This window comes from Sebastes umbrosus, chromosome 3 (assembly GCF_015220745.1).
Source record: "Sebastes umbrosus isolate fSebUmb1 chromosome 3, fSebUmb1.pri, whole genome shotgun sequence".
NCBI lineage: Eukaryota > Metazoa > Chordata > Actinopteri > Perciformes > Sebastidae > Sebastes > Sebastes umbrosus.
The window spans coordinates 38,364,191-38,382,853 of NC_051271.1; the positions used below are offsets into that span (position 1 = coordinate 38,364,191).

Sequence of the window (18,663 nt, forward strand, 5' to 3'; positions counted from 1 at the left end):
AGTGAAGCATTGACTGAGGACGTTTATGGGACTATGAAAATATTAACTTTCCCACAAACCAGCAGATCCCATTTTGAAATATTTTTTTCGCTCTGACCTTTTGACATTGTGTCAAAGGTAACTGCAGGCTGAGAGAATAATAAACATAAAAAATCAGTATTATTTTTATCTTAGAGATTTGAGGGGAAACACTGAAATGAAGGCGAGCCAAGAAGCAGTTTTTCTTCCACACATTCTTTTTATTTGTAAATAATAAAAATGAACTTTTTTTTTTAAATATAAAACATACACATCATTTGAGCCACATCTGTTATACAAACAAGTAACGTTGCAGTGAATGCTTTACTTTTTTCTAATTTTTCTTTTTGTTTCAGTGGAACACAGAAGTTGTAAACAATCAGCAATTTTTTTTTTCCTGTTAATACTGACAAAGAAAAAAGAAAAACCAGCTTCACCGGACAATGAAAAGAAAAGTCAACCCTTCTGAAGTGGGACTGAACATGGCCGGGGGGTTCAGACATTGGGTTTGAAGCACAAAGAAGTGTTCAGACATCGACTTTCAGAGTAGTGGTACACCTGTAGTTCTCACGGCTGCTGTGTTTGAGCTCGGCCGGGTTGTGACTCAAGTCCACGGTCTTGTGTTGTCCCACTGCATGGTCCCTAATGACGTATTAATTGCTCCTCATTATATGACTTGGCCCCTTTGCAAATATCACTGAACCCAATGAAAACCCAGCTGAATGGCTGTGCTGTATTTACAGTTTATGACTCTCTGTGCATCTGCATTTATTCTTTATATAACTTAACAGTTCATGTGTTCGCATATCTGAAATCATTATGTTGAAACATAATTCATATTTCCATATAAGTGGATCTGATTTGTACATATTTATTCATACATCACCTCAGCCCCTTGGAGGTATACTATGATGTGGAATAACAGTAGGAGGGGCTGTGAGGTCTGCTCAGTACCGCTGTACAGTATCGTACATCTTCCAGAGGGTCGAGGAAAGACATCACCGTAATCTTGGGATTTAGTTTGAGAGACATTCAGCACCGGACTGAGGGATGTGGCATTGACTGCAGTCGAGTTCAAACGTCTTTGCGTAATGGGAATGGCTTCGGTTTCTTGGTTTTATCTCTTTAATATTCAAGTACGAGCAAACTGTACAACTGCATGCAACATACAAGCGGCCCTACAGTATGTGGAACTAACACACGTATCTAGTTCAGTATCTTTTTTTTCTGTATCTGTTTTGTTTTACAAAAAGGTGCATGCAGCTTGGAACAGGTTCCAAAGTCATGCTGGCCCCGCCTTTTTCCTGGTGGGAGGAGTCTGCAGGCCGAACGGAGGATGAGCATTGGTGTTGGTGTCCCGACAGATCGGTTCTGATTGGTTTACTTTCACATTCACAGAGATGCACAAAGGAAACTGTGAGCGATTCTTCTTTTCTGTGTCTTTGTCCGTTTCCTTTACGACGAGACAAAGAGATGAATGGAACCGGCGACGGGATTGTTGCTTTTTTTCTTTTTTTTAACTATATGTTTTTTTTCAAAAAGTTAAACTTTTTGTTGTAAAAAAATCAAGCTCTTGTGCTCGTGTTTGAATTTCAAAATAATGTCAACTAAGGGTTGGTTAAAAACGTGCTAGGGTGAGGGAATGCACTCCTCAAAAAATGTGAAAAATTAGTCCTATCTTGCTCTCGGTTTTTTTGTTGTAGTTTTTTTTTTTTTTTACAGTGATGTTGAACCCTTGTGATATTTCAAAGTGACATAAATTGTATTTATTGGTCAACCTCCCAGGAGGCCTAATATACATCTATACAAAGACGACTGGCCTGGACGTTTGCCAGCGGTGGAACAAGGAAAACAACGCCGCACGCTAATCTCACCGTCAAGTGTAAAAATCTAAGCTGTGTCATCATCACCGGTCCTCCGCTGCATAACACTTGCGGACATTTAATAGTTTTTTATCTCTTGTGTTTTGTTTATTTTTTCTCTCCATGCACACACCAGATCGACAACATTATCATGAGCATTTTACGTACCGTAAAAACATTTTGTGCCAGTAGTAACGAAGGGAAAGAAATGAACGAACAAAGCAAACACGCTAAAACAGTGTGGCTTCAGAGCAGCCATGGTAAACATACTGAAAGGAGGATTTTTTCGACAGAGAGAGAGGGACCAGTGATGCGGCTCCAAGGTCTAGGCACCAGAAGAAGGCCCTGTGCTTCCAGACTGAATACCCACGCGAGAGCACCCTGCGTGGCGGCAGGAGTGCCAGCAGTCTGTTGGGGGTTCTGGAGGAGGCCACTGCAGAGAGGACTGCGCCACCTGCAGGCGTGGAGGGTGATTACCTCTATCTCGAGTCCATACATTCTGATGCTTAACGTACATTTCTTTGCTTTTGTTGATTCAGTTAAAAATCACCCTGCTTCATTTGATTCTCTGACACTGTTTTCGTCTCCCGTCCGGAGAGCTACTGCTTGTTGTCTGTCGACAGCCCTGCTTCTTCAGCATACACAGAGAATGAGATATTTCTGAATGGATATGAAACACTGAAATGTGACGCTCCCTACAACAGACAAAATTAACCGCGGCAGGAGTGATTGTCAGATCTCAACAAAGCTTTCTCGTTGTGACTGCTTCTGATTGTTGTTGTTCTACATTTCCGCCATCCCTTTTTTTTTTTTTTTTTCTCTCTACAGTACGGTTCATGAGTTTGTCATTCGTCGAGCGCCGTAGAGCTGTTATGTCCACTAGGATCGGACCCCGGGAGGTCCGGAGGAGCTGTCGAGTGACGACTGGGAAGCCCGCCGAGTTAGGGAGGCGAGCGTCGGATCCACCAAGGACGACGGCGGGAACAACTTGTACCATCCAATGACTGTGCTTGATAAGTCCAGCTCCTCCAATAGGATTTGTGCAACTCCCATGAAGCTTTTATGGTCCATGCGGCCGTAGTCTCCCCATACAATCACCTGAAGGAAAAATCATTTTCTGTCAAATTACACAGCAAGCCTAGTTCCTCCTGTTAAAGCTAGGGCTGTCAAAGGTATCGCGATAATAACGCGTTAACACAAATTAGCTTTAATTAATTTCTTTAACTCATTCACGCAAATGATCTTTCAGAGGTTGTTGCGGTGAGTGAAGATACTGGCTTCACATGAAAATAGAAAACCTAATGAATCCATCGGTACCAACCATGTCTTACTAGCGTGTCATGAAGGAGGCTAAATAACGCTCCAAACTTGTGCTAAATTTTGGAGAGGAAAAACTACCATGGCCATTTTCAAAGGGGTCCCTTGACCTCTGACCTCCAGATATGTGAATGTAAATGGGTTCTATGGGTACCCACGAGTCTCCCCTTTACAGACATGCCCACTTTATGATAATCACATGCAGTTTGGGGCAAGTCATAGTCAAGTCAGCACACTGACACACTGACAGCTGTTGTTGCCTGTTGGGCTGCAGTTTGCCATGTTATGATTTGAGCATATTCTTTATGCTAAATGCAGTACCTGTGAGGGTTTCTGGACAATATCTGTCATTGTTTTGTGTTGTTAATTGATTTCCAATAGTAAATATATACATACATTTGCATAAAGCAGCATATTTGCCAACATGTTGATAAGAGTATTGAATACTTGACAAATCTCCCTTTAAGGTACATTTTGAACAGATAAAAAATGTGCGATTAATCGGCATTAAATATTTTAATTGATTGACAGCCCTAATATATTTATTATTGTAAAGGGGAGACTCGTGGGTACCCATAGAACCCATTTTCATTCACATATCTTGAGATCAAAGTTCAAGGGACCCCTTAGAAAATGGCATTACTTAACATATCTCCCTTTAAGGTACATTTTGAACAGATAAAAAAATGTATGATTGATTTGCGATTAATTGTTATTAACTACGGACAATCATGCAATTAATCCCAATTAAATATTTGAATTGATTGACAGCCGTAATTAAAACACATTTAATCAGTATGAGTTTGGATTAAAACATTTAACTTTGTGATGAGGAGGAATATATGTCGGGCTCACCTGTAAGACTTTACCCTGTGGGCTCTCCTCGAATAGCAGTGCTTGCTGGTACAGTGGGTCAAGTGTTTTCCGTGCAATCTTGGTTTTCTTTTTGGCTACGTACGCTCCATTATTCAGCAGATAGACCTTGACGTATGGAGCTGAAGGCAGAGACAGAGCAATAAAAAAGCCATTAGTGAGGAACACAGAGACTCTCCAATAGAATCCAGATCAGATCTCGCGGCTGCTTCTATCTTTATGGGAAGGGAAAGCACAGAGCGAGCTTTTGGCCGGGTCTATCTACTGGATGCAGAGTGTTTATCATATAATAATGTGAGGAATGTATGACTGATGTCTTGAGGGGACGGGGAGGGATTAGTTAGCTCTTTCAGGTTGCTCAGGTTCTCACCAGGGAGGTTTTTGGATCCTGGCTTTTGTACGAGTCCTCGAGCCCTGATAACTTCCACCTCCAGCTGACTCTTTTTCTCCATCATACCGATCTGGATGTCACCTGGGAACAGCAGAAAAGGGAAAAGACGGTTGGTTCATACGACAGGAAGATGATGACGGTGCGTACAGTAGAGCTAAAAGGTGCTGACAGCTGCAAGGTGAACATGCAGTCAGAAGAACATCGGTGGTAGTCACTGCACACTTAGAAATATATGAGTAGGGATCTTTTATTAATACTGATGAGAGCAGTATATTGCATACTTAATATTTCATTAGATTCATTATGTCACACTATATTATTGCATTATATAGTATCCTATACTATATAATGCTGTAAACTATATTATTACTATATTAATATAGATATATTTACATATTATTACTTATCATAATATTATATTACATTGTATTGTACCCTGTTATAGTAGTTAGTATCTCTCACAATTACATATAAATACACTATAACATGACATATACAGTATAGTGTAATAGATGTAATATAATATCTCATATATGAACCTCTGTCATACCACATTACATATGATGTCTAGTACACTTATCTTGCTGACTGCTACTATCACACCACTTTGTCACTTTTCTGAGAGACGGTACTGCACTATTAGTTTAAGGTTCAACACCAGTAGTATGGAGGACAGAACCTGCCAAAATCAAAAATCAATAAATAAATGACTTGGTAAATAATTCATAATTAAAGGGACTGTTTGTAACTTCTTACACGTATAAATCATTGCGGGTCGGTGTCCCATGCGCGCTCGCGTGTGGCTACGCTGTTCAGACTCAGACTCCAACACAAACTACACGGAAGCACCAAAACCTCTTGGTTGTATCTAGTGAAGCCCGTCTGTGTTGGACGGGGAGACCATAGCTTTGGTCTCCAGGACCGGAGTCTCTGCTGTACTCTGCTCCTCTGCCTGCTTCCCTTCACTCACACACTGCACTCGTTCTCGCTCTTTCGCTCCACTCTCACGTGCATGTGCGCACCCTACACACTGCAGAAGAGTTAATTTAGCTCTGAGAATATCTAGTGAATGTACAGTGGACTTTTGTGCAGAAATAACTGCTGCAGCTCCTCCAGACCAACAGAGGTTTCCCGTGTCTTGTGAAGTGACGGGGCTCCGCAGAGAGAAACGTTATCGTCTCCGACCAAAACTCCGGTGTCTCCCCTGTTCCCTCCGGCCGCGGTCGGGAGGCTGAGGCAGGAAAAGCCAACACTAGGATCAGCATTGATTCATGGAGAGACCTTCGTCTGGTCAGCTAACATTACTGCCAAGCAGCTGAAATATAGAGTGATATTGTGGTTTTAGTTGACGTGTGTCGCCTCACTGTTTTGAGGGATGCTCGTTCATTTCTATGTAGAGCGAGCACAAGCGCGAGCTCGAGCAACAGGACGCTGACTTTCGTTGACTTAACGGCCACAGGTGTCACTGTTAACAAGACATTTCTGATTCTTACAAACAGTTTAAGTCATTAAATGTAACAAAAATAATTTTAAAAATAAATGTAGCCATTCATTAATTAATAAAATGTGACGTAAATTGATATTTCTGTTTTAATTTGCTCCTTTATTTATTCATCTTTGTATGTATTCCCTTATTTATTTACTCTTCTGCTTAATTTTCACTTTTACTTATTAATGTATTAATTTACTATTAATTATTTTTGCATTTATTTTTCTTTATTTTATATTCATTTTAAAATGTATATATTTATTTATGCATTTATTTACTTATTTCTGCACAATTTTCCCTTTTCATTTCATCCCTTATTTATTTCCCCAAACTTGTTTATTTTTGTACTCTTTTCTTTATACATTTCTTTACACATTTGTTTTTGCATTTCTACCTCATTATGCAAATGAGGGGCCTGTCACTCAACGTGTGTCATCCCATCAGAGCATCATGGGTCAGAGTGCAAAAATGGACCATATGCTAGCCAGCTAGCTGCTCTGCCTGGTACCGATACAAGTGTGCGTTATTATCAGGTATCCAGTTATTTACTGATTTATTTATTGATTTTGGCAGGTTCCGTCCTCCATACTGTAGGGAGTAACCGATGTATATTGCTTGCCTTGTTATTTCGACTTGAACTTCACTTGCACTTGTAGAGTTTTAATTTTTATATCTATGCTCATTGCTTATTATTATTTCCTCCTTGGGTATCAACAGAAGCTTATCTTATATAGCTTATCTTTAAAAAATGACTGATTAATAATCAGAATATAATATCATGAAAAATAAAATAAAATCTATAAATATACGTTAAAATAATATTCAATTAATATTGTAAAGGCAAAAAAATCGGAAAAAAAGAAAATAAATAAATAATTTAAAAACATATACAAGCAAACACATAAGAAAAAGAGAAAAATATTTAAAAAATATTAAAAAGGAGAAAGAGGAGAGGAGTGTCAGGAGAGCTTGAGGAGGGGAGAGTCAGAGGAGAGGAGAGGAGAGTCAGAGGAGAGGAGAGGAGAGTGTGAGGAGAGGAGAGTCAGAGGAAAGGAATGGAGAGGAGAGGAGAGCGTGAGGAGGGGAATGGAGAGGAGAGTCAGAGGAGAGGAGAGGAGAGGAGAGGAGAGTCAGAGGAGAGTGTGAGGAGAGGAGAGTCAGAGGAGAGTCAGAGGAGAGCAAAGGAGAGAACGATCAAGAGGAGAGGAGAGGAGAGCAAAGGAGATGAAAGGAGAGAGGAGTATCATCAGCATGTTACCTATTGCAGGAGTAGCCAGTGTTTGCCGTCCCACTAGCTGAGCCGGTCCAAGGCCATCCAGGAAATCACTGAACTGACTGCTGGCCCCCAGATTGACTCCAGAGAAGAGCAAACTAACACAGAAAACACACAAACACCGATTCATTAGGACAAAAATGGGCGCTATCACCACACCGTCAGTAGATTGTAGGCAGTCGGCATACTTTCAGACTTCAGAGCTCATATCGCTGCCTGCCTTCAGGAGAACCCATTTGCTGCCCGTCATTATTTACAGCACGAAAAACATTTCGGAAAATGGCGAAGCGAGAGAATCCATCACAGAAAACACCAGGCCTTAATTAGATTCAGTCAAAGTGTGTGTTTTATCATTGCTTCACTGAGCCAACGTTTTTTTTTGACAGAGTGCTCATTATATTACACTCTGTTTACGGTCAGTCACCCGACACATGTACATGCAGAGATGAAGTGTATGCCTGGATATAATCCCTCACAACGTGTTGGCAAACACACTTAACTGCCACTCATGTCATTTTACTGAGGGGGGGTTTAGTGGGCAGCTACAGTAGCTTCATCAGTGTAACGTTTGCTATTTGAAATCAATGAAAAAGAAAATAGAATCAACAGCATTCTCCTTCCCCCTGAGACCCGCGGGATCGGGAAGGTACAGATATATGAAAAGACCTATGACCTAATGATAATGCTCCAAATTTGCTAGCATGGCCCATTTTCAAAGCGGTCCCTTGACCTCTGACCTCCAGATATGTGAACGAAATGGGTTCTATGGGTACCCACGAATCTCCCCTTTACAGACATGCCCACTTTCTGATAATCACATGCAATTCTTTTTTAAATGCAATATAAATGTGTTATTTTCATCTAATTTAAAATGATGTGTTTGAATATCTCTGCATACTGGGGTACCTGAATTACATAAATTGGGTATCACTGTAAAGCTGAGACTCTTGTGGATCCGATGAGCCCAACTGTATTCATGTGTGCTATAGACCATTTTCTGAAACTTGACCAGACTGTATAAAATGACCTGTGGTGACCTCTAGGATAATCACAGCCTCATGAAACTTTACAGCCACAAACTAGAGACCTAGAGCATTCAGAGGATGGATGGCTTTCCTAGCTAGATTAACAATTACAGGATTTATGAGCAGTTTAAACAACACACAAGTGCTCGCCATCCAATCACTGAAAAATGCAATTCTTGCAGAAGTCTCCAAATGTCAAAAGTTTTTGACACCAAATCACAGCATGGCTTTTTCTGTGATGTTCCTCGAGTTCTTGGTGTCTTAATGTGGTATTTTGGAGGGATTATCGATTATTTTGTATCAATTCTCCAGTGGTAAAAAATGGTTAAATTTAGCACCAAATGTGTGTATCGATGCAAAAATTACTGCAACAACTTATGAGACATAATAGAGCATGAGAATGACCATCATATACCTCTATCATAATGTTCTAAACCCTTTATTTGTTCTGATTTATGACTAGAACAACTTGACTCAAATTAATCTTCAGGTTCCCAGCTTTCAGATGATGTACACCACTTCTAAGTGACATCTACTGTTGATCTGCTATCTCCTCCTAAAGACCCCCTGGACCCCCCTAAAGAAGACAAAAACGTGTCTATTGTGGATCTCAGAGGGATGAGTGAGAAAAAATTAATAAAGGAGGGAAAAATGGTTGATTGAAGCAGGAAGTGTGCGGTTTACTGACTTTCCCTCAGAGTTGCAGCTGTTCATGCTGCCGTTGTTGGACTCTCTGCTGGGCTGGCGGCTCATGTTCCTGGTCAGCTCTACTGCCATGCCGGTCTCCGTGCTCCTTTGGATGGGTGCACCCTTCTCCTTCTTACTCTTCCCCTCTGGATGAAAGAGGACAGACATCACAATGTTGGAGTCAGAGGTGCTGTTGGAGTTATTTTTCACCTTTATTTCACCAGACAGAATGTGCAGATGTGCTCTTTTACTTTTTTTTCGCCCTGTCTAAGGGCTGATTCAGAAGGAGAGTACAAGTCTACTGAAAAACAGTATTGATGAAATGAGTGACGTCTGCACACCGACTCCGCTAGATGACACTAAATCCTAAACACTGGTCCTTTAACTAAGCCACTACCAATGCCCCACAAAGTGTGTTGTTAATTGATTTCCAATAATAAATATATATATACATTTACATAAAGCAGCATATTTTCCCACTCCCATGTTGATAAGAATATTAAATTCTTAATTTGATGATTCATTGCGATAAAATAAATATAGATAAATATTTCAATCGATTGACAGCCCTAATCTTGACTTTTAGTCACTGGTATGGGTCAAGCTGGAATCCTACATTTCCCATAATGCAACTAAAAAGCATCTTTTGTTAGCCCCTCTCTGTCTTGTAAATACACACGTCCCTCAAACTTCACAGCCCCAGTGTGTGACAGGCTTTCTGACATCCAGGTTGAGATAACCCCTGTAGACATCATCAGTCATTTTTTCAGACTTTAAGTTCCTCCAGAGCCACAAAAGACCTAATACAACCGTTTTCACAGGCTGAATAGTATCCCCCCACCCCCACCCCACCAGTAAACAGGACTCCATATGTAAAATCGTTGCATTGTCCCTTTAAATCATTGCTGCCCCACAAAATGTTACATTTAGAAAAAGAAAAATCACAGATTAAGAAGCAAAGTCCCTTTAACTCACGTTGTGGTAAGGAAACAACAAACAGTGTAAAGAAGTGGGCCAGCTTCCAGAGCACATTTATCAATGAAGTATGGCATTTTTTATATCAAACAATTCACTGGTGGAAAAGAAAATAACAAGACAGCCTACAGATCCAGTTCCGTGACTTCTCTTTCTGAAGCACTGCCAGAGTCGCACCCATGTCCTGCTGAGGCTGGTAATCAGTAGTAAACAGGAAATTGTTGGGCAGAAAAGCAACCCAAACAACAGTGTGTGTGACCAGCACACACTTGGACTGGGGTGTGTCCGACCTTCTGACTCATAATATTGGCAGATATTGTGCAAAGACAAAAATGTAGCTGCATTCCTGAGCCTCCCTTCATCCCTTGTGCATGCTGAGCATGAGAGGATTTCTTTACATCTAGCATGTGAGCTTCATATAAGTAAGAATTATCTTAAAATCCTAAAGTTGAAGTCTCCCTTACCTGCTTTCTGCTCTCATCTATCACGAACAGGAACGATTTTTCAAATGAAGGTTGATCTCTGCACTATCTGTGCTTTTTACATCAGGAGAGGGGGCGGGGGGGCGAGAGGCCCCCTTAGGCTTAATGTTCTCTAATAGCTTTTTATGTCCACTACAAAGGAGGAGGAGTACAGTGTTTGGCTTTCATCACGAGTCCTACACACCACCCTGTGGTAAAAGTGCATGCTGGACTCCGACCAGCCAGACACTGCTGTGTGACTGGGAGCTGAGCTGCGAGGGGCTCTCAGCATGGCCACGATGTTCTGAAACTCTCTGAAACGTATTATTTGGTTGTTTGTCTTTCTAACGAGCGCCGGGGAAGCGGAAGTTTGTCTTTTACACAACAAAAAGGACACTGCTTCGGTACAGTCTGCTTCTCAGGACAAATCCTCTGGATTGGCTCGATGTGAAACACAGTCTCAGAGTTTAATGCAGGTTTTTAAAACATAAATTAAACTGTATGTTGTTGAGTACTTTAATGGTACATGTCCACAGGGGCGTTTTTTTTGTTTTATCGCAAGGGAGCGCCTTGTTTCACAGGGATGCACCGATACTGATACCGGATCAAATAGCTGTATCAGGTATTGGAGACAATGGGTCCAATCTATTCAATTTAGCTCAATGTTTATATACTACATACATTATAGACTGGAATTGTAATTCCTGTTTAATTTTTGACCAATTTGTTGCTGCATTAAAAAGGTCTACACTTGTTGTTGTATTGTAGATTTGGTTCCTGTTCCTGAAGATTTTTTACCAAGTTGCTAGTGTACAATTTATTATTTTAATAATAAATACAAATTCTGCTAATTTTGAAGATTTTTTACCAATCTGCTGGTGTTCGATTTATTACTTTAAAGCTTCAGTAGTCAGTATATTTTTGGCATCATTGAGCAAAAATTCCATAATAACCTTTCAGCATATTGTAATTCAAGTGTTCTGAGAGAAAACTAGACTTCTGCTCCTCCTCATGGCTCTGTTTTCAGGCTTTAGAACATCTGGCCTGTGACGGGAGACTTTGACCAATCACAGGTCATTTCATTGAGAGAGCTTTCCTATTGGCTGTGCTCCGGTCATGTGACCGGAACTTGGCGTTCCTTCACCAGATTTCACAATGGCGGCAGCGTCACAGACTTTCTCATTTTACAGCAAAACTGTGCACTACAAGATAATTCTGAAAACATTTGAGGAGAGAAATAGGCATTAACGTAACAGAATATTGATTAATATTTCATCAGCGCTGCCTAGTTTGACTGTTTGGTCGGAGTTTGCGAGTGATTAACAGCCAGCTCTCATTGACAGCAGATGGACAGCAGACCTTAGATCAGATCTTACTGCTTGTTTTCCTCCAGTCTGTGAAGTGAGGCCGTTAGGAGCACTGTCAGGATATAGTGACCGTTTTATAAAAATAACTTTTTTTATTCATATTTGCTCCAATATCGCCTACTTCAGCTTTAATAATAAATAAAAATTCAATTTCTATAAATAAAACAAATTTACATTTTACATTTTGTTTTACAAAGTTAAGAAAACCATATTTAAGTCTCAGCCTGATGTTGCCTTACACATTAAGAATGATCCAAGTCACTTCCACACAGTGAGGCAAACAGCTTATTAATTAAACACTGGTATCAGATCGGTACTCGGTATCGGCCGATACCCAAAGCCCAGGTATCTGTACCGGTATCGGGACTTAAAAAGTCGGATCGGTGCATCTCTACTTCCCAGCATTGGACGCTTGATAGGTTGCCACTTAGGCAAGCTGCTCCCAGCTTTCAAAACGGAACCAATATGGCGCCTCGTCTGGAAACGGTCTTGTTTTATATTGCAAAAATAGTTCACCGAAATGTGTTTCTGAAAAGATTTTATTCCACGCAGTTGCTAAATCTGAGTATGCAAGTCACGCCCGATGCCCCTGATTTGCATAAAGTAGCCTAGTTAGTAGGGATGTTAATAATTAACCATTTAACCAACATTAAGAATTTTAACCGATTAACGCTATCAGTTAAACGGTTAAAAGAAATCTAAAAAAAAAATTAAAAGCTGAGCAAAACTCAGCTTGTCATTTAAAGGGGAATAGCTGGTCCACCTTGACAGCCCACCTTAAGTGAGTCTGAGCCGAAGTTACAGATACAGGAAGTTGGTTCGGGTCTTGAGGAGTTGTAGCATTTAGTCACCGACAAATAAATTGTACACACTACACAGTTAAGTTCACAGCTGTAACGCCACCGGCAACCACACACCCACTGTCGCCACACACACACGGTTTGTCGGAAACTCGCTAAAGTTACGCCGCGCTGACAGACCGCATGTGTGTGACAACGGCGAGCACGAAGCCAACAGCAACGCTACAGCTGTGAAAGTAGCAAAAACACATACAGGTCTGTCGGACACTCAGTAACGTTACGCCGAGTTGACAGAGTAGCCGGGCAGACACACTGCTGACAACCTCACAGCTAAACTAACTGATGGAGTTGTCTGTTTTGCACATACACTGCAGCTGGTGATAAAAGATGGATTTAACCTGTTTGTATATCAGCTTTTCTTTGCAGCTGGGCGGCTTGTTAGGCACTAAAAATAGCACCGCTGCGTGAAACACATTAATCTTACGGTTAACGGTTAATAATCGGTTGACGAGGGTCGGTTATCGGTTAGAAAAAACTTCAAAATGTGCATCACTAGCCTAGACCTCAACTTTATGCAAATGAGGAGCGGCCAACGTGATGCCCTGTCTCTCGAAATCGCGCCGGCATGCTACCAGAATGCATTGCACGGCTGCTTACCTAGACAATGAATGGGAAGCGTGGAAAGGAGATAGGCTATGGACATGAATACCATTAGTAAATGCTTTTGGGTTTGAATGTAGCATGGTGCTGGGCCTTTGAATGTGCTTTGGTGTGAGTGTGTTACTATAACCGTTTGCAATCTGCTAAAACCAAAATCAACCTGCTCCCAGAGACGCATCATAATAGTGCCAGTAAGACACTTGGTTACTAGGGAACAAAAATGTGCCTATTTTGTGCACCCATCAGCCATCACCATTATGCTCCAGCACCTGTAAATCATCTAAATCATTTCATATTCAGCCCGTCGCCAGGAAAAAATGTCGGCATTGGACGTTTCTGCAAACCAGGGATATGTTGACGTTTTTTGCATTCGGTCAGAGCAAGCAACGCAGTTTAAATAGAGAAAGAGGCATGCCGGGCGGGCGGGAGGTAGGGGAGGTGGATGGGCCCAAAAAACACCAGGCTTTCATCCAGGAGACCGCTGTTTGCGTCACGTTACAATCAGCTGTTAGTTTGTCACAACGTTCAGCGTCACTTTCACCGTACAAACAGAGTAGTTTTGAGCCCAACCATGTAGTTCTTTCCTTGTTATGTTGTTACATTATTATTTGAACACAAATCATGATATTTTTCTAACCTTAACTCTCATGTCATTTCTGGTCAAAAGAAACCCAAAATGCCGAACTCAAGGCTTCAAAACCGCAGTCCACAAACTAATGGGTGACGTCACGGTGACTACGTCAACTTCTTATATGCAGTCTATGGTCATTCCCCATTGATCCCGCCCCTGGTTTTCCGTCATCTCTCCACTATTGACTATCAATAAAGGCATAAAATCACCCCCCCCAAATCCTTTTTTTTTTTTAAAAAAGGCAGAGATGTTTTGGTCTCAGGTGCAACACCTGTTCTGTTGGTTGTTCATGTTGATAAACTGCACAGTTCAGTGCAACTTGCTACATTAAAAAAGTTCATTTTCATGCTATTTTTTGCAGCCTTGCTAAATGAAATTTACACATTACTTGAAAATAAAAAAAACAAGAAAATAAAATGTGTGTGTGAGTATCATTGACTTAGTGTCTACACTATTTTTTTGGGAGGAAATTTGCCACATTCATATCACACATAACTAGCGGGATACACAGCCACCACTGATTATTTTAGGGTTGCCGTGGCAACTCACCAGGGCCACTGATCTGCGAAGTGCTGCGGCTGCGGCGGTTGCCAACAATGGCCACCACCCGCGCGCTGAGGCTGGAGCGTCTCTTCTTGCTGCCGCCGCCCACCGTGCCCAGCGCCGTGTCTGATTGGCTGCCGTCAGTGCGCTCCTGGGTGTAGATCTCTCCGCTCACACTGGAGCTCTTCAGCATTTTGCGGCCCACCGATCGCATCTGCCGACTGGAGAGAGAGAGGACACTAGGTGACACCGTGATCTGGTGTAATGGAGCGTTATTGAGGTCTCTGTAACTTCCTCTATACTGTACCTTCAAAAGCAGCAAAGGATGATAAGAAGTGGTGCGTGATGATAATTGTAACATTTCAAACTGACTGTGGTTGAGGAATAATGTTTAATCACACAACATGTCAATCAAATAACAGATGAGTATACAGCTGGGATCCCAAAGGAAGGGAGATGATGATGACAGACAAAGGACTAAGGCTGCTTTCACATCAGGGACCCGGGCCCGGATCAGAGTACACTTGTCCCCAAAGTCCAGTTCGATTGATTAGTGTGAACGCTCCGTACCGTACTCGGGCACGGTTTGTCGATCCGTACCGGAGTCCACTTGAAAAGGTGGTCTGGAGTACAGATCATGTCTACTCGGGTACGGTGCGCATCAGGTGTGAAAGCCAACCGTACCAAAACACGGAAGTGGACCGCTATTTAATGTGAGTAACGTTAGCAGTTAGGGAGTAGTTTTGAAAGGGCAGGCTTTTTCAACGCCGCCGATCTCCACCGAAATCTGTTTACATAAAACAGTTTCATATCTATGTCTGTATTTGTGCGCGGCATGCACAGATCTCATCCTCTGAGCTGCACGGCCGTGGATGATACAGCAGAAAGGCCGGCGAGAGGTTCCTTAAAATATAGACGTTAGTAGGCGATGGGGTTGAGTGATGTTTGTTATTTTAATTAGCTGATTTAATGGTTTGTCTGTGAAGAACGAGAGACGCTCAGCTGCTCAGTGGGCAGAGAGAGAGACAGGGTGGGGGGGTAGACAACGTGTAGAGTCGGCCTATTTTCACATCAAACTCTGTGAAATCAGAGTTTATTTCAGTCAAACCAGAGTTGGTGATTGTTGGAAAGACTATCGACGACAGTAGTGGTGAGTTTTATTTAGTTTCTGTCAGTTTGAATGAAGTGTTTTACGATGCTCCGCTACTTAAACAGCTGATCTCAACATAAACAAATACACGTGGATGATGACACAAGTGTACTCGGGTACGGAACAACTTTACTAATGTGAAAGCTGAGCAGAGAGGGGGGGCAATCGTACTCGGGCACGGTACGGATCAATCGTACCTAATGTGAAAACCCCCTAAAACTTCAAAATGAGAGTTTGGTGGTTTGATTTATGTGCTGTCATTTGGGCCACAACTCTCTAGAAAAAGAGATCTCAAGAGAGCCTCCTGGTTCTGGTTAAATGTTCTAGCAGTCCAAAGCTGATAATCACATCATGCATTAAAGTTCATTCCTCTCAAACGACCCACTACACGCGGACAGAAGCTGCTAAGCGCTCGATGCTGCCTTCTAGGGGTTCGGAGGAGCCGCCGCATGTCGGTCCCCTCAGAGGGGGTCAAAGTGCTGCAGGAGAGCCCAGCTACGCTGCCCCTATCACCCACAGCCCCCACTCCCATTGGGCCCCTAACAGCCACAGTCCAGCGGCCCAGGGGATCCAGTGAACGACTGGGAAGGGGGAGGGTGGTTTGAGGCCTTTCTACCGCCCCCTGCAGGGGGGTCAGGGAAGGGCGTGCAGCAGCAGAGGGAGAGGATGGGAGGGGAGGATCCAGGTCTGGAGGATGGAGGGGGTCCTGGCAGTCACAACACAGGAGGCATGCAAGGAGGGATCGGAGGGATCTGAGACATGCAGAGGGGATTGCACAAACATACACAGAAAACAAAGAAGGGCCAAATGTAACAAAAATGACAAATTATATTGTACAAAATGCAAATTGATATGCATTTATGTACAGTGTAACATATAGAAACATACCAGTCATATCATATTTGTTTGTTTTTTTGGGGGCTTTTTTTTTTTTAAAGCTGGACTGTAGCTAAACTAATGCCCACGAAACTGTTCAATATTTGTCATTTCAAAAATGTATCAGCTGGAAAATGTATCTTTTTGTGTAGTTTTATCTGAAAGGTCACTATTAAAAATTCATAGTATAGTATATCGCAAAATGTCTTGAAAAAAAAGTCAGTATAATATGTCAAAAAATTTGAAAAATGTCATAGTGTAGTATGTCAAAAAATGTCATAAAAATGTTTAAGTGTAGTTTGTCGAAGATGTCATTGATAAAAGTCACGTATAAACAAACACAATAAAAGGTGGGGAATCTGAAGATGAATTCAACTCAATTTAAGCAAAAAAAGCCAACATGAGCAGCGTCCGGTGAATTATATGAAATAGATGAAGAGCAGTATATAAAAAACAAAGTCATATCAAGCAGGGGAAACAGGTTAAAGAACATAGGTAACAGAAGAAAAAGACGTAAGAAGGGTTCAAATGTCAAAGTAACCTCACGCCACCTCTGTTTCCCTTCATCTGTATGTACTCAGTCACTTCCATAAGCTATCATCAGACTGGCCTGAAGCAGATGTGAGAGTATCCACTGAATACAGATGTTATATATCCTACTCTGAGTGAAAACTGACCTGAGGCCAGCCGTACTTGTACATCACTGGAGTACTAATTCCTCTCTAAAAAGTGATCCCTTGTCTAAATTATAGATAAGCCACATTACAGGCCTTCTAAAGCTGACTAGAGTCAAATGGGATTTGTGGGTACCCATGAGTCTCCCCTTTACAGACATGCCCACTTTATGATAATCACATGCAGTTTGGGGCAAGTCGTAGTCAAGTCAGCACACTGACACACTGACAGCTGTTGTTGCCGGTTGGGCTGCAGTTTGCCATGTTGTGATTTGAGCATATGTTTTATGTTAAATGCAGTACCTGTGAGGGTTTCTGGACAATATGTATAATTGCTTTGTGTTGTTAATTGATTTCTAATAATAAATATATTCTTACATTTGCATAAAGCAGCATATTAGCTTACTCCCATGTTGATAAGAGGATTAAATACTTGACACATCTCCCTTTAAGGTACATTTTGAACAGATAAAAAATGTGATTAATTGTGATTGAATATTTTGATCGATTGACAGCCTTATTTTTAATTAATGGTTGATGATTTTTTTGGGAATTCAAACTTGTATTTCGGTGTTTGTCTAATCATGTTTGGGTGTCCACATACTTTGGGCCATATTTTTTGTGATAGTCTTTTTTTTATTGAGAAGGAAATCTCTTTTGTAACTTTCAAATTGACCCACTGTCTCTTTCACATTTTTTTTCACTCACTCTCTCTCTCTCTCTCTCTCTCTCTGTCTCACACACACACCTTCGACTCCAGAAAGTGTGTCAAAGGCCGTGGGGCTGTGCTTTTATAACGCTCTATTTGGATTGATCTGTGGTAAGGCCATAAAGACCAGGGCCTTCTCTCTCTCTCTCTCCTCCTCCCAGACCTCAATACGTTAGCCAGCTAATAAGCTGCACTACATCAGCGCGTGGCCCACTGAGGACCACTGGGATGGGCTCGTTTGTCCCTGTCAGCACACTGCGACTGGTCAGCAGGGATGTGTGTGTGCCTATAATAAAGAGAACGTGGGGAGTTTTTTGTGAGTTTTTATTTTTTTTGTCTGCCTTTTAATTATTTATTTCAGCTCAGTTAGACTGTTTTTGTGCCAAATGGTTAGTTTTAGTTTAGGTGTCATTTAATTTCAAATTATAGTTTATATTTTTGTTAGCAATTTTTAAAGGTACGTACTTTAGTAGTTGTCTCTTTGTAGGACACTGATTTATATTCTTTTCAAACCCTTTTTTATTTTGCTTTTGTATGTAATCTATCATATGTAATGTATTGTCTCTTATCTGGTTTAATTGATTGATTGATTGATCGATCAATTGATGAATATATTCCTCAACAAATAAACAAGCAACAACAAAAGTTGGGACAACTTCTGTTTCGTAAAATTCATTCTTGTTTTATGCGGCACGTAAATTTAAAAACAATCTATTACTACTTTTATTCATAAAAAGAGTTTTCATTTAATTTCATTTAAATCAAGTCTTGTTAATATTTGGATGTATTCAGTTGACAAACATGCTAAATGCTAAACTGGACATTTAGTGTCACAACCTCTTCTACATCCATGGTCTGTGGTCTACTGGACCCTCTTCTACA

At 41.3% G+C, this 18,663-nt stretch overlaps 1 protein-coding gene across 1 annotated transcript in view; it reads right to left on the reverse strand.

The window, feature by feature from the left end:
- Nucleotides 1–225: 225 nt before the first annotated feature.
- LOC119484827 (regulating synaptic membrane exocytosis protein 1-like) overlaps nt 226–18,663 on the reverse strand; it is a 119,520-nt gene continuing 101,082 nt past the window's right edge. The window contains 6 exon segments of the mRNA XM_037763943.1: nt 226–2,978; nt 4,053–4,192; nt 4,441–4,542; nt 7,209–7,321; nt 8,937–9,081; nt 14,379–14,593. Of these exon segments, the coding sequence (XP_037619871.1) occupies nt 2,760–2,978; nt 4,053–4,192; nt 4,441–4,542; nt 7,209–7,321; nt 8,937–9,081; nt 14,379–14,593 (934 nt within the window). The 3' untranslated portion in view covers nt 226–2,759.